The sequence below is a fragment of the Sciurus vulgaris genome (assembly GCF_902686455.1).
Source record: "Sciurus vulgaris genome assembly, chromosome: 15".
Classification (NCBI taxonomy): Eukaryota; Metazoa; Chordata; class Mammalia; order Rodentia; family Sciuridae; genus Sciurus; species Sciurus vulgaris.
Genome location: NC_136476.1, coordinates 90,535,435 through 90,551,139, shown reverse-complemented (window position 1 = coordinate 90,551,139; position 15,705 = coordinate 90,535,435). Strand labels below are relative to the sequence as shown.

The window sequence follows — 15,705 nt, the reverse complement described above, 5'->3', positions numbered from 1 at the left end:
AGCACTACGTCCACAAGTGCTGGCAAAGTTACCTAGACCTTACCAAGTCTTATTTTCCTCATCTGTTAAGTAGAAAATAACAGTATCTGCTGCACAGTGCAGAGAAAACTGCAAGAGGCAACTTCTCTGAAGGGCTCCCACGGTGCCTGGGACGCAGCAGGCACTCAACGAATTACATCGTTAATCACTACACATCTTCCCCTACCAGCCTGCAAGTGCCTTGGGATGTTCTCCTGCACCTTTTTGTTCCCAGTGTCTAACTTGGTCCTTGAACAAACACTCCCTGCATTCAATCTGAGAACTCCCCTGCACCTTCCCAGTTCACTCCCATCCACACACCCGGAGGAACAAGGAGGCTAGCCTGCGAGGCAGCGAGGCAGCGACTGCACGCTCCCGGGGTAGGACCTGTGTTCCGCCGTGAGTCGGCTGTCACGCCGGCTCCTCGTTACCCGTCACTCTCCAGCCGGAGGTCCCGCCAGCTGCGGCTCTCCCGCAGGGCGGGCAGCCCGCGGTCCGCGGGCCCAGGAGCGCACTACTCTGCGTCCCACCGGCGCCCGGCCGGCCGCTGCCCCCGGGGGCACTGGGTCCGCCTCGCCCAGCGCGCCGTCCGCGCCGCCCCGGCCGGGGCACGACCCACCCTCGGGAACGAGCCGGGGAGCCACCACCCCGAACAAAAGAACGCCAACTCGCCGGCCCCGGTCGCTCGGAAATAAACTTGAGGCGCGGGCGCCCCCCGCGCGAGCGCCCCGCCGGCGGCCGCGCTTTGTCCGCGGAGAGGCGCGCCGGGACCGCCAACTTTTCCGTAAAGATGGTGCCACGCTCTCGCACCGAGTGAAAGGTCACGGCGCGGGCCAGCGGGCGCAGGGCCGGCCTCGCCTCCGCGGCGCCCAAGTTGGCCGGCCCGACTTTCCCTTTTGTCCCCGCCGCCCCGCCCGCCCGGCCGGGCCAGCGCGCGGCAGCAGCGCTCGCGGGCTTGGGGCGCGGGTCCGCGGCCGCCCGCCGCCGCCGCCGCCGCCGGGGCCCGCCGCGCACAAAGCGCGCCGGAGGAGCGCGGGCCGGACGCCGGGGCCTCGGCGCGGCCTGACCTGAGGCGGCGGCGGGGGCGCGCGTCCCCGCCCGGCCCGCTGCCCGCCGCCCGGCCGGCTCCCCACCCCCGCGCCGCCGCGGCCGCCGCCGCCGCCGCCCGGCGACCCCGCGCCGCCCCGCCGGCCCTGCGCCTCACCTCGGCATCGGCGGCCGCCATGGCCCGGGCCCGCAGCGTGGCCCCGCCCCTCCCGCGCGCCATCGCCCCGCCCGCGCCTCGCGGCCCAGGGCCGGGGCGGGGCTGGCCGCCCGCGTCTGCGTCTGCGCCCGCGTCCGCGCCTGCGCGCTACGGGCGAAGGCGAGCTGCGCCTGCGCGCCTAGGTGGACCCCCGGAGGCGTTTGCGCATTGGGGGCGGAGCCGGGCAGCGCCTGCGCGTTGGCTTACGGTGTTGGCGTCCGCGGCCCGCAGTGCTCGGGGGACCGTCCTGGAGCGGAGAAGCGGCACGGCCGAGTTTGTAAGTGGGCCTGTGAAGCCTTCTCCCGCCCGATCCGGATTTTGCCAACTTCTCTTTCAGTTACTCCAGTCAGCCGCCATGGAAAATTCAGAATTGAACAGGTCCTAGGGTTTTTGTTTTATCTTTAACCGGGGATTGGACCTGGGGGTGCTTAACCCGTGAACCGCATCCCCAGCCTTTTATTTAATCCCAAAGAGCTGGGTATGGGTGGGCACCACTGTACGGAATACAGTCCTTGGATGGAACTCAGTATTAAAGTCACCCATATGATCACCAAATGACTAGTCTGCAGCAACTTTTTGTTGTTTTAGGATGTACAAAATAACAGGGTCTCGCTAAATTGCTGAGGCTGACTTTGAATTTGAGATCCTCTTGCCTCAGCCTCCCTAGTCGCTGGGATTACAGGCGTGGCCACCGCGCCAGGCTGGTCCCTAGACTTTAAATCGCGCGCCGCTTAGGATGGCTGAGGGAGGCTCGCCATCCCCCTTCGCGCAGCGTGTCCCCGCCGCAGGCGCTGCCCGCCGACCGTGGACACCGGCCCAGCACGTGTACTTTCTTAGTAATGGCCCCAGAGCGCTGGAGAGGGAATGCCGGCGATTCGGATATGCCAGAGAGAGGCCGCAGAGTGCTTCCTTTAAATGAAAAGGAGAAAGTTCTCCACTTCATGAAAGAAACCGAATGCTAGGTAAGAAGGATCTCCCATCCGTGCGATTTTGTAGGAAAAGTAAATCTGTGCTAGTTCCCCCGTCTCACCTCGCACTGGAGCATTGCGATCCAGTGCCTGTGAGCGCCGCGTCGAGATGCCCAAGGCATGGGATAGAAGGTGGATCGGAAACGTGCTCCAATCGGTAGCAGCGTCCAGAAAGCCTTAAACGCATACCAAACCTTCCCCACGTGGGTCCTTGGAATAGGGGGCAGCAAGCCATTTATTTCAAGTAAGGGACGGTTACACAGACTGCAGAAGAGGTTTGGACTGAGAAGCAAAAACTTCTGGCAGTGAAGAACTGCTGCCCTATTTCCAGTATAATTGAAGGAATTGAGTAAGGAAAAAGTTCTTAAAGAACTTGATCATCTACAGAAAACACTGCAAGAGCAGGCGTGGGGACAATGCCAAATTTTGCTGAAATGTTTCAGGTTGTACAGACATCAAGGGCAATTTTTTTTTAACTGGGGATTGAGCCCAGGGGCCCATGTGCTAGGCAAGCATCCCACCATTGAGCTACATCCTCAGCCTTTTTAATTTTGAGATAGGTTCTCACTAATTTGCCACAGCTGTCCTTAAACTTGGCTCCTCCTGCTTAAGCCTACCAAATAATAGGGATTATGGGTGGGCACCACTGTGCCCAGCTAAAGGACAAAATCATGGAATACAGTCCTTGGATGGAACTCAGTATTAAAGTCACCCATATGATCACCAAATGACTAGTCTCTGCAACAACATTTTTTGTTGTTGTTGAAAAGACAAAATAACTTCCGATTTCAATGTTATTACAAAAAGTTCGAGGGGAAGAGGGGGGAAGAACCACACCAGACAAGTGATGCAGGCTTGTAATCTCATCAACATGGGAGGCTGAGGCAGGAGGATCAAAAGTTCAAGGCCCAGAATGGGCAACTCAGGCAGACCCTGCCTCAAACAAAATAAGGACTGGGGCTATAGATCAGAGGTAGAGCACTTGACTAGCATGCATGTGGCCCTGAGCTTGATTCCCACCACCCCAGCACCACAAAAAGAAAACATTGTCTGCTACTGACATCCAACCATCCACACCATGCTAGAGCACAATCAGGTCAGTAGTAGCACAGGTGCAACATCACCTACGCCATTCACCTCATTTCCTCCCATCACGTAGGCAATTTACAGAAGGGTGAGTACAGAACAATAAGATGGTTTGAGAGACCACAATTTTTTATTACGTATAATTCTCTTTTTGGGTGGTACCAGGGATTGAACTCAGGGGTGCTTAACCACTGTGCCACATCCCCAGCCCATATATATATATATTATTTAGAGACAGGGTCTCACTAAATTACTAAGGCTGGCTTTGAACTTGTGATCCTCCTACCTCAGCCTCCTTGAGCCACTGGGATTACAGGTGTGCATCATTATGCCCAGCTAATTCTTTTGTCATTAATGTCAGTCTCTTCCTGTACCAAATTCATAGGTTAATTTTTATTGTATGTGTAAGAAAAATCATTGTATGTACAGGTTTCAGTACCACATGTGACTCAAGTATCCACCAAGTGTCTTAGAACATACCCCTGGGACTGCTCTATCCTCCCACTCCACATTGGCATTCTGGTGGACTGGCCCAGGTGAAGAACTCCTTGAGGCTCAGCTCTTTACCTCTAACCCCAGATACATTTTGATTTCCCGGGCTTTCACAAAGGCAGTCATCCTGAGTTGCTTTGTAGGGGGATGCCCCAATTGGGGGTCTGCAGCAGAGGGGTGCTGTGCTTATGGGGAATACCCTGGCATGGAGGAAGTTGCTCTACTTAGTTCCTGGTTGAGAGGAATGCCCCAGCTGCTAGGGGGGATTCCAGGTAAGGACATGTCCCAACTCAGCATGGATTCTGGTTGGGAAGAAGCCCTAAGGATTGAGAAGCTGCACACAGGGGATAATCCCCTCTGGATGGATGACCCAGCTGGGAGTGGTGTCCTGAATGGGAGGGGAACCCTGGTTGGGAGGTGTCCCAGTTAGGGAGGTGGCTCTGCTTAGGAATAGGTGCTCTGGCTGGGAGTGATGTCACACTGGAAGGGTTGACCTGACTAGGAGGTTTCTCAGAGGAGATGCTGGGGTGGGTAGGGGGCTCCAGCTTAGATGCATGCTTTCTGGCTACCCCAAGATCCCTGCCAGGCACATGCTTGCTATGCACAGGGCAAGGCCTTTCTTGCACACCAAGCAGCCTTTGCTGGACAGTGTACCTAGGGCCTCATAAAGCCTTTTAGGCTACCTGCTTCCTATGACCAGACCTGCCTCTTCTGTCCCTGAGACTTGAGAAAAGCATACAGCAAAATCGATGTTCTCACTGCCAAGAGCTAAGGAAGCTGTGAGTCTTAACAGCCAGTATGGACTCAGTCTCATGAGGAAATACTAGGAAAGTGTCTGCTCATCTGCATGGTCAGTGCACACAGATAAAGAGGAATGGACAATCCTAAATGCCATCCCAGTTTTCTTTAGGGCAATTTGAATGCTCTGCCAAAACCCCTGAACCTCTGGCCCACCCTCCCCACGTCCCACTCCATCTCCACTCCTACCTTAGGGCCTCCTGTGTCCCCTCCAGGAAATCTATCTCCAGTATCTGCAGGGTCCACTTCTTTGCTGTCTGCCTCTAGCTAAGAGACGCCCCAGCCCCTTGCTTTATCTTGCTCTGTAGCCCATGTGTCACATGACACCCCTGCACTATTCTGGGCATGTTGTCTCCCTTCCCTAGGATGATAGTCCACTGTTTTGTGTGCCTAGAATAATACAGGAGACAAAAGTTGTTGATTAACATGTGGACTTCAAATGTAGGGGAAAACCCCTTACCAGGCAAATGGACTGTGAGCGTGTGATGAGCAGGCTACAGGCAGGCCTCCCACTCCCAGCCTGTAGTCCTGCCTTCCCCTGGTGGCCACCGACTACCCACTTGCAGCTCTCATCAGGTGACGTGTACCCATGCCTAGACAGTCCTGAGAGGCAAGCACTATTGGCACCTCACAAGTGACTGAAGCCAGGAAGCCGAGCACCTGCAGGGTTGTGCCACTGGCCATTGGTTGAGGTGGGACACCAACCCAGGCAGGCTTTCCTTTCAAGCACAGATGCACTACTTCCAGCAGGTGCTTACAGACCTGCCTTCTTCCAGGATTCATCTTTCTCCTTGTCCCAGGGAGTTAGTGTTAGCTGGGTACAAGCCACATGGCCATAGCCCACACTGCACCTGCAACGGCTGGCCTATAGCATATGCAAGTGACAATCCATAGCCCACCTGTCCATCTGAAGCCATAGCCTGGGGGTGGCAGCATGCACCAGGCCTGTCCTGAGGTCAGGGAGGACCGTGCCCTGGAAGGCACGAACCTGTTACACGGCCAAGGACACTGCCACACCTCACGTGGTGTCTCTCCACTCCAGCAGAGAGAGAACTTGGCCCCAGTCTACGCCGATCACCCCCACTGAGTCCCTCCCATGGAACAAGGGCAGTGCCTCCAGGCCCTCCCTTGGGACCAGAGCCAGCAGGGTACCTCTCTGGGAAACACTGCCCACAGAATCCTACCTCTCTAACTCTGGGAGCCTAGATCATAGCCTTCAAAGCACGGGCCTGGGTGGGAGAGGACAGGCATGACCCACAGAGCCATCTGAGCATTGGTGTCAACGGCCACCAGAGGCTCAAGGGTAAGGGGTTCCCCTGGGGGCAGGAACCTGGCAAGCCCTCTCCCCACCAGTTTCCTTGGTGTGGGCTATTCAGACTGCACCACCTGGAATAATGGGTACTGGCTGATAAGCCAGAGTGACCCATGAAGTGGAAGAAAGTGTGTCCCCAAGAATGCCAAGGGCCAGCTCCGAGGGCATATCCTCAAGAGGACCAAGGAGGGACCAGTGAGTAGCCCCCAGGCTATGCCCATTCCCTGCACCCCACAAGAGGAGCTGAGAGGCAGGGTGCACCAGGGAAGGGGAGTGCCCCCCAGGAGAAGAATGTACACAGGAAGTTGCCAGCCAAGGGCCAAAGAGCTAGAGGTGGGGCGTGGCCAGGGGAGGAGACAAGGGGAGGGGCACACCTGGAAGTGGGGCCCAGTTTGGGGCAGGTCAAAGGGAAGGAGGGTGGGCCAGGGGAAGGATGCATCTGGGAGGGGGCAAAGATGGGGCAGAACCAAAGAAAAGGTGGGAAGCACCAGGTCCAGCCAACACAGGCTGGAGGCTGCAGGGCATCCATGGCTGGAGGCAGGCCAGCCTCTGTCCAGCTCTACAAATATAACACTTTATTTACAGAGTTTCTCCAGCCTCTAGTCACCCCCATCCCAACCTCAGGGAGAAGAGGGCTAACAACAGGGAAGCTGAGAAAGGCTGGTCCCACCAAGAGGTGGCCGAGGACAGGCATGAGTCCTGAGCAGCCAGGCCAGGCAGAGAGCTAAGGCACGAGGCCCTGGGCGCCCCATCCCAGGGCAGAGGCCAGGCCCACCGGGGGAAGCAGCATGAGGTCAGCTCTCAAGGGTCAGCTCCTGGGAGTCAGGCCAAGGTCTGCACCACTGCAACTCTGCTCATAAGAAGGTGGGGCCTCTGTGGGGAGAGAGCTAGGTCTGCAAGGAGTTGTGGCATCTCCTCCCCAGCCTCCATCCCTGGCCTCCCGACTCACCATAGGGGTAGCCCCACGAACTGTACTCCGGGGGAAGAATCAAGGCGCTGGTGGTGGGCACTGGGCCCCCAAAGCCCTCTGCAAAGTAGGGGACAGTGGCACCTGTAGAGACGCACAAGGGAGGGTGCAGAGAGCGGGTAGCAGGACTGCCATCCTGGGCACAGGGCTCAGGGGCGACAGGCACAGAATGCAAGGCAGCAGGTGGTGGCTGCTGCTGCGAGTGGCTCTTGGTGGAGAGGGAGACCAGGTCCGAGAAGTGGGGGCTACCAGCCACAGCTTCGGCTTCCTCCTGGGGTGGTGCAGAGGGCACCACTGAGGGTGAGGTTCCAGCAGGTGGCTCCAGACCTGGCCCAGGACTAAGTGGAGCATGGTTCACAGCAATATTGCCAACAAAGATGGGGAGGGTCACGGTGGCTTCAGGCACCTTCATGGAGACCTAGGGAGGATGGGGGTGGTGAGGGGCCAGGGCCAAGGCCACCCAGCCTCAGGCCACCTACCCCCAGCAGCACCAAACCTGCAGATAGTAGTCAATGTGGATAAGGCTGCAGCCCGGCAGGGCTGACTGTGGCAGGGCTGGCACCAAGATCTGCTCTTGCCACTGTGCGTGCCTCCAGGCCTTGACACCAGCACCCTCGACCTCTGCAATGGTCCGCACGTCGTAGATCCAGCGCTTGGCCTTATAAGACACTTTCTGAGAAAAAACCAGCTTATGAACCTGGGGAGGCTGGCAACCAACCTGCCCTCCACCTGTACCATGAGGATAGGCCTGGGTAGCCACAACAGACTGACCTGCAGCAGACTGGCCACCACAGGGCTGGTGTCCTTGCCCGACTGGTTCTCTATGTCAGCCTGCAGCCGTAGCACCTGCCCCACCACGTAGCCTCGGAGATCAGTGCTGGCCGTGAGGACCACACTGCCTGTCTTCACCAACTTATAGGAGAACTTCTTGGTAGCAGAGGCCACGTTGGGTTGCTGGACAGAGAGGGAAGTGGGGAGTAGGTGAGTGCAGGCAGAATTCCTGCAGCACCGGGACAAGCCCACTCAGCCCTGCCCAAAACACCAGTGGTCAGCTCAGAACAGAGGCCACTATGCTCTGACCCTCAGTTCTGCCTCCACCATGGATGGATGGGGACCATCAAGGAGGCCACTGCTCCATCCTCACCTCAATGTCTGGGATGCTGTTCAGGTTCAGAGGGCTCAAGATATAAAACACAAGGCTGCACTTGTGATCCTTGGAGAAACGTGCAGTGTCGATGGTGGCCCTCACCTGGTGCACAATCCTGCCAAAAGGACCCTCAAAGGACGTGGGTGCTGTGGCTGGGGAGAGAGCAGGAACTGGCATCTGGCACCTCCACCTGTAGGGCCCACCCTCCCAGGCCACTGTCCCTAGCAGCCATCCAAGCTGGGCTCTCACCAGGAAGCAGAAACTGGAAGGGGAAGCTGTGCTCTCCAACGGGCAGGCTCCCTGCAGAGACAGGAGGGAGATGGAGGCCAGCCACGGGAGGCCCATGGGGCAGCCACAGTGCCAAGACTGCAGTAGCCCTGTGGTTTCCCCAGCCATCTCAGGACAGCAGCACAGCCCTGGCCTGAGCCAAAGGCTGCAGGTAAGAACTTGGCTTGAACAGGAAGGGGTGGGGGCTACATGAAGGTCAGAGCCCACCCAGACCCAGCACCAAAGAAGGGTGCTCCCTCCAGTCACCCAGCTACTCTGAGGCAATGCCACAGTGCCTGCAAAGGAGAGAAGCCCACCAGGGCCCACGACCATGGGGAGGTAGCACAGGGTTCCAAGAGGCAGATGTGGGGAGGACAGACAGGCCAGTTCCACACAAGGGCTGCCCTGGGGGCCACTACTTGGGTGCCGTGAAGGACTGGCTCCCAGACTCACCCTTGTCAGCCAATGACAGGGAGCTGTTGAAGTAGCTTTCCTCCACCACCCATGCTGCATCATTAGCCTTGTTGGAGACCCCACAGGAACCCAGGCAGGTCACTCGGATGGCTGCAAGGGGAGGAAAGCATGAGCCCCAGCCAGCTGGGCAGCACCCAGGCCAAGCAGCCCTACCCAGAGAGGAAGCCTCCTGCCTTCCCAAGAACACCCTGGCCATCCCTGATCTTAGAGTGCTTTCCAGGGAGCCAGGCTGGCAAAAGAACTGAAAGGACAGCGTTTCATCTGTCCTGGCATCCAACGGGGTGACTCGACCTGACTCCTGTAATAACTCCCAAATTGGTCACCTTGGCCTCCAGTCAGACCTATGAAAACAGCCCCTATAAGGGATGCTTGGGACACCCCAATGCTACAAGTCAGGCAGGCAGGGAGATACCCCTTCATGCTCCAGGAAGCTAACTGCCAGCCCTTCTGCCATAGGAATGTGGTCACACCTGTCTGAGCAGGTCCACAGTCACACCCTGAGGGTGGTGCCCTTGACTTCCTGGGCAGCACTGCCCAGGAGGCTGATTTAGTGGGAGTGCCCCATCAGGACCCACTGGAAGCTGAACTCAATTCCTCAACCCAACGAACATGTCCGGGGCCTGTGAGTAGGCAGCCATGCCTGAATAATCAGACCCAGCCAAGCTGGTCACTGGGAGAACCAACCCAACAGAACCACAGCACAGCAGAGACCCAACAAGGATTAGGTGGGAGTCAGGGACAGGCACCCCATAGTTCCACCTCTCTTCTCCCTTCACGGCCAGGTCAGGGTTTCCGCTCTCTCCCTGTGCTTCTCCCAGACTTGATGAGGTCATGTGAGGGCAAGATTGCTCAGACCCTGACACCTTTCTAAGGAAACCACCAGGCAGGAGGAACGCTTAGTATCCAGGTACCAGAGGTTGACCACGCCTGCCTCACCTGGGGTCTGCCTAAGCAAGCCCACCTTGTGGCCCAGGCCTCTGGTTTATCACCCTCAGACCCAAGCGGCTCCCTCCACACACTCCTCTCCCCTTTGACTGATGCCAGGCCTCTCCCCTGACCTCTGAAGGCATGCTGGCTTTCCACTGTACCACCTCTGCCCCTCAGCACTGCCAGTGGTTGGCCTCAGCCTCCATGCCAAGCCAGCCTATCACCCTAACCTCACCAGTTCCTGATTTGGAATCCATGCCAGCCTGAGAAACACCAGGGGGAGAACAGGCCTAGAGAAGGTGTCCTGGGGGCAAAAGATGCTGTGTACTTGAACACACCCTCAGACTGGGCATGTTCCCCAGGGATCCTGCAGGTGAGTCCTGCAGATGCCGGAACCTACCACGGATGCTGGAAGGGGAAGGAAGTCCCCGGCTGGGCTGGGTGCTGGCCAAGTGCTATCAGGTGACACCAGTCGGTGACAGAACTGAAGACTTGCCCCTCCCACCACAAATTCCTAACCCTCAACTCCATGAGCTAGAACAAAATGGTTGTTTGAGCTATTTAGCTTAGGGTGATTTGTCTTTTTTTTTTTCACTGTGAGGGAGGGAACCCAGGCCTTGTGCTTGCTAGCCAAGTGCTCTACCACTAAGCTACAACCCCAGCCACTTGGCACGACTTTTACGTAGCAGATGCCCTCCTAGTAGAAATCAGGGAAAGTGTGATTACTTTCAATTTTAACCCATCAAACTGGCAAATATTAAGCACTTGGACATGTGTTAGGTAGGAGGTAGAAAAACATGATCCTTACACTGATCACCTGCAGGCTAAAGCACACTGCTGAAGACAGTAGTCAGTCTAGACCTCAGTGAAACATCAAACATTCAGCCTAGACCCCCCATGGAATGTGGGGCATGGAGCCACATGAGCCCAGAAAAATAAACAGCATCCCACCCAGGGAACTCAGGCCCTGTGATCTTCCCAGCACACCAGGGCTTCTGAGGAGGACCCTGCCTGCCCACTCTCCCAGCAGGATAATGGACACAAAGCTAGCAGACAGCACTCCTGCTATTCCTCACAAACTCCTGGAGCTGTTCCTCTGCCAGTCAGCAGAGTTTCAGGTCAGGCTGGGAGTTCCCCAGGGATTCAGTGTTCACTGGTCAAGACCAGAGGCAGAGCTAGGTTTTTGCCTTCTCAAATTGCTGGATCAGGCAGGATCACAGGATTCAGTTCTGCCCAGAGAGAAGTGAGCAGAGCCCACAAGGCACATTGGAAAGGGTCTCCTTGCTGCTGGAGAGGCACCAGACACAGCTCCTTCTTTCTGAGTGTGTAGACGCTCATGACGGCAGTACAGAGGTCAGTCACCTGGTCAGAGACCCTGCCATCCTCCACTTTCAAACTTTAATGTTGGAGCTGCTCTTTGGTAGTGACCCTCTAGCCCCATCCTCCTCCCTCATGTGGGAATAACTGCTCCTGGGGTAAGTGAGGTGCTCACAAGAGCAAGTGCCTGCCACATGGCCACAGGATCAGGGGGTGTTCTGGCAAGGCATCACCTCAAGAGTAAGGGCTCCAGAACCAAGCACTCAGGTGTAAATGCTTCCTAACTGCTGCACAGAAGAGTAACAAAAGCCCAGCAGGGGCCAGCCCTTGGCTGGAATAGGCCAGGGTCGCAGGAAGTCAGGAACTTTCTTTTTACACGTGTTTCCATCTGTCTAGCAGCCCCCTCTCTTGTATCCCAGTCCTCTGACCTTGAAGACCTCCATTCCTCTCTTGGTCCCAAAGGTCTCAAAGCCTGACCCACCTCCACTGGCTCCCCAAAATGGGGGCAGCCCAGCCTCTGCCATATTCTCCCACTGTCTGTGCCTGTCCTGCTTCCTAACTGTGTCATGAGAATAACAAGAGTGGCCTACTCCAGAGTCCATGAAGCTGGTCCATGGGGAGTAGAGAGACATGTGTCTGACCCACAGTGAGAGCTCAGGGAGAGGAAAGGGAACACAAGGTCACCTGACCTGGCCCCCTCCCAGGCTCCAGAAAACTGTTCCTTCCTCGATTCCCTTCCACATCAGCTCTTAGGCAGCCAGTGTCCTCGTGCCTAGGTGCTGACCATCACTGTCACTCATCAGACAACTGTTCAATGAGCAAACCTGGGAACCTCAGGGTGGGCCTGCCGTCCACATGGGGGTGAAGGGTGTCGCACAGCATCTACTGAACCAAGCAGAAGTTTGAAAGAACCATGGTCCTTCCTTTCCCATTCAGGGCAGGGATTAAGGAAGCCCCAGTGGCACTCCTGCAAATTCACCTCCATCAACCTGAATAACCCACCCTCTGGCCCCAGCCCATGTCCCCATTTCTGGGTACTTTTTACAGTTGGGACCAAGCACTGGGGCTCCTTTGGCCTCTACAGGGCCAACTGTCCATTCATCCACCCTCTACCTGCCACAAGGAAGCCAGGGGATCGGCCCATTCTGTCACTGTGATGAGCAATGACCTGCTCAGCACAAGCCCGGCCAGGGAGAGGATGAAGGTGGACAACCCAGGTGGTGAACTTCACACAAGGCCTCTTTCCTGTCCATCGGTCACTTCCGGGCCACAAGTACATAGCCTGACTCTGTCCTCATCTTGCTTCTCACGTCTTTTGTGCCCAAGGAGAACTGCCCTGTCGCTGCTATATCCCCTGCCATGGCTACAACTGCCCCCACCCAAACCCCAAACTCCAAGTGGGGACACAAGAGAGGAGGCAACAGAGTCATCACCAGGAAACCCAACAGGCCCAGAGTCCGGGGGAAGCTCCCACAACTAACAGCTCAGCTTCCTCTTAAGACCTGGCAGTCAGAAGGTCAGGTGTCAGAGAGCCATCGTTCTGCCCAAGACCATGGAGAGGAGGACGAAAGCTCTCTGTCCTCACCAGAAGTACATGCTGCCAGCAGTGCAGAGGCCATGGGGGTCAGGTCCAGAGGGAAGTGGTGGCCGTGGTTTTGGCCAAGCAGCTAGATGGCCCTCACAGGAGGCCAAGGTAGAGAAGCATCCCGCAGGGGTACCCACATTAATCTCAGAGCCAGCAGTCAGGCAAAGGCCACCACGCTGCCCACCACACCCTGAGGGCTCAGCCATCAAGTCCCTCTTAGAGCCCTGTCCCGAGGGAGCAGCCACATGCCTACTACGGAGCACAGGAGGCCCATACCTGCAGAGTGTCCCTATCAATGCCACCGCAGCAACCCGATCCCTGGCCCCAAAGTCCCAGATGCCTGCATCAGCAGAGGCTCCGGCTCAGCTCCAAGAAGCCGCCTGGGCTGGGGCGAAGGGATACCAGGATGAGCCGGTCCCTACTGGCCCGCAAGGGCAAGCCCTGGGCAGACTGTAAGCAGGTGTCCGGTGGACCCTGCTGGGGACTCGCACTTGAGCCAGGCTTGTCTCTAAAGAGGAAAAGCCTGCCCAGGGTACCTGGTGGCCTAAGAGGGAACCCAGAAGGGCTAGGTTTCAGACGAGGGCCCAGCAGGTGCGGAGTGCAGCGGATCATTCGCACCTGGACAGAGAAAGTCGGAGATATGGGTATGTCCACGGTCACGGTAGCCTTGGCAAGGTGGACAGGCGCTAGGCCCTCACCCGGGCTCTGACTGCCCCTGGGCGGAGAGGACAGGAAGGGGCAGATGCGGAAGGACTGAGCCATCGGGCCTGCCTGCCTGCTCCGCCCGGGCCGCTGCCGGCCACCCCCCACCACCAACGGGCCTGCGGAGCCCGCAGCCGCGCCCCAAACCTCCCGCAGCCCGCCGGGCCCGCCCAAGACTGCGGACCCAGACTCCAAGAGCGTGGACCCGCTTCCGGGAGCTCGGGCCGCTGCAGGTGCGAGCGCGGCCACCGCCCTCCCCCGAGGCACCCCGCGCCCACCTCGGAAGGGCAGCGGCGCCCCCAGACGCACGCGCACAGTGCCGGCCAGCGGCTCCCCGGGGCTGTAGACTACGCGGCCGTGGCTCAGACGGATCTCGAAGAGCTGCACCCGCCCCATGCCGCGGCCTCCCGCGCCGCGCACTGACGCCCGCCGGGGCCGCAGCTTCGAGACCCGCCCCGAGGACCCGCCTCGAGCCCGAGGACCGCCCCCAGCCCGCCCCAGGATCAGCCCTGAGTCCGAGGACCCGCCCTGGCTCGCTCCGAGGACTTGCTCGGGGCGCGCTCTGAACCCAAGGATCCTCCCCGCAAAGCCCGCCCCAAGGATCCGCCCCCGACCCGCCCTAGACCATCCCCACCTCGAGGATCTGCACGCGAGGACCTGCCACAGGGTGGAGGTACGGCCCCCGCCACGCCTCCAGAAAACGCCTACCGACCCTCCCACCGACCCTCCCTCCCTCCTCGCCCCTAACCTGCGGGCCCGCCCCCTGCACGCGAGAGAAGTGTGCATCCTGCTTCCTGTGCATGCTTGTCCTGAGCCAGCGACTAGTGCCTGGAGATCCTGAAGACAGATGCTAAGCGGTGCGGCCCAGGGGCAGCAAGTGTCCGTCGGGAGGGGACCAGGCGTCCAGCTTCAGGGCTGGGGCCGCTGGGCAGGGGTGCAGATGACTGTAAAATCAGGGGGAATGTATTTGAATTCATCTTTTTTAAAAGGTCCTCTCCTTGCCGGGCTTGGCGGCGCACACCTGTAATCCCAGCGACTCAGGAGGCTAAAGCAAGAGATGGCAAATTCGAATCCAGCCTCAGCAATTTAGCGAGGTTCTATTCGATTTAAGAAGACCCCATCTCAAATTTTTAAAAAATAGTAAAATCAAGGGCTGGGGAGGTAGCTCAGTTGGTAGAGTGCTTGCCTTGCAAGCACATAGGCCCTGGGTTCAATCCCCAGCACCACAAAAAAAAAAAAAAAATAGTAAAATCAAAAGGACTGGGAATAGCTGTTTTTAATGATGTTACTCTAGAATGTTTTCTTTTCAGATGATGATTGAGAAGCTAAAAAAAAAAAAAAAATGGTGCCAGGTATCACAACAGTAACAGAATTTTGCTGTTTTCTCGGGTTTTGTTTTGGTTTTGTTTTTTTACCACCCCCAACCAGCCCCGGCCCCTTTTTTTAATGGAGTGTGCTGGATGTCTCTATAATTTTGTTCAGATGACTGCAGAACCTGGAAAAGCTGTTGCTGCTATTGATGCATAACATACTGCTATTATTGGTCTTTTTATATAAATATAAATATATATATACATATATATATAATTTGAATTTTTGGAAACTTTAGCTGTGCTGTCAACTTTGGAAAAAGTATCCCAGTTTACCGTGTTGAGTTGGCATTGTACAGAAATTAACAGTCATATTGGTCTAGAAACATTAAACTTAATTTTTTTCCATTTGTACAGGGGTAACGCACTGTATTAAATATGTAAGGTCTTATCTACGTGGGTTTGATTACAGAAACTGATAAAGTATTCGCTAAATAATGAAAAAAAAAAAAAAAAAAGGACTGGGAATGTATCTCAGTGGTAAAGAGCCCTGGTGTTCAATCCCCAATACGAAAAAAAAAAAAAAATCCCCTTGCAGAGAGTGAACTGGGGGGTGGGGAGACACTCAAATGTATATGGCCCCAAACTACAAATGTTTGATTTTACCATGGTGCAAAAGTCAACCTGTGTAACCCTTGCTCTTCACTTTCAGAACAGCACTGAATAAATTACATGATATTCAACACTTTATTACAAAAGGTTGTTGAGTTTGACAACTACCCCACTGGTAGGCTGTGAGTGTTAGCACAGCCAAGATCGGCTGTGATGTTCAGTAGATCAAGGGTATCAAATGCCCTTCTCGACTTAGGATATTCCCACTTTTCATTTTACAATGGGTTATTGGGAGGGACCTCTCATAAATGAAGGAGCACCTGCCTGAACCAGAGGCAAATCAAACTCACATGGAGAGTCTAGGGGAGAGGGCTGTGAAACCCAGGGAAGCCAAGAGGTGCCTAACATGGAGAGGAGGGGAGTCACAGTTGCCAGACAGCTGGCAAAAGGGAGGCACTTTCTAGAGGAGATGAGCCATGA

At 56.5% G+C, this 15,705-nt stretch overlaps 2 protein-coding genes across 11 annotated transcripts in view; both read right to left on the bottom strand.

Moving 5' to 3' along the window:
• Positions 1 to 1,320, bottom strand: part of EHMT1 (euchromatic histone lysine methyltransferase 1) — a 151,952-nt gene extending 150,632 nt beyond the window's left edge. Inside the window, exon 1 of one of the 7 annotated variants that reach the window (XM_079112741.1) lies at positions 1,223 to 1,320. Coding sequence is in view for 5 of the 7 variants with exons in the window: in XM_079112755.1 (XP_078968881.1) it covers positions 1,223 to 1,285 (63 nt within the window). In the remaining 2 variants the exon portion in view is untranslated. The remainder of the gene's footprint in view (positions 1 to 1,222) is intronic. The other 6 variants (XM_079112748.1, XM_079112755.1, XM_079112738.1 and 3 more) reach the window with 6 other exon arrangements.
• Positions 1,321 to 1,715: 395 nt separating this feature from the next.
• On the bottom strand, positions 1,716 to 13,770 carry ARRDC1 (arrestin domain containing 1). Of its 4 annotated transcripts, none has more exons than XM_079112842.1 (8): positions 13,582 to 13,770; positions 8,752 to 8,862; positions 8,281 to 8,331; positions 8,029 to 8,183; positions 7,656 to 7,838; positions 7,381 to 7,557; positions 6,867 to 7,302; positions 1,716 to 6,810 (listed from the first exon to the last, which is right to left on the bottom strand). In XM_079112842.1, the coding sequence occupies exons 1-8, from the start codon at positions 13,697 to 13,699 to the stop codon at positions 6,740 to 6,742; spliced, it is 1,302 nt and encodes a 433-aa protein (XP_078968968.1). In that variant the 5' UTR covers positions 13,700 to 13,770; the 3' UTR covers positions 1,716 to 6,739. The 4 variants fall into 4 exon arrangements, with proteins under 4 accessions (XP_078968968.1, XP_078968965.1, XP_078968966.1 ...); XM_079112839.1 differs by having other exon boundaries at positions 1,716 to 6,790; positions 13,582 to 13,762; XM_079112840.1 differs by lacking the exon at positions 8,281 to 8,331 and having other exon boundaries at positions 13,582 to 13,765.
• Between the last annotated feature and the right edge of the window lie 1,935 nt (positions 13,771 to 15,705).

Coding starts and splice junctions, on each gene's coding strand:
- ARRDC1 (XM_079112842.1), bottom strand. CDS start 13,699: ATGGGGCGGGTGCAGCTCTTCGAGATCCGTCTGAGCCACGGCCGCGTA. Junction 8,332..8,751: donor CCTGTCATTGGCTGACAAGG/GTGAGTCTGGGA, acceptor CTGTCTCTGCAG/GGAGCCTGCCCGTTGGAGAG. Junction 7,303..7,380: donor ACATTGACTACTATCTGCAG/GTTTGGTGCTGC, acceptor CATCCTCCCTAG/GTCTCCATGAAGGTGCCTGA.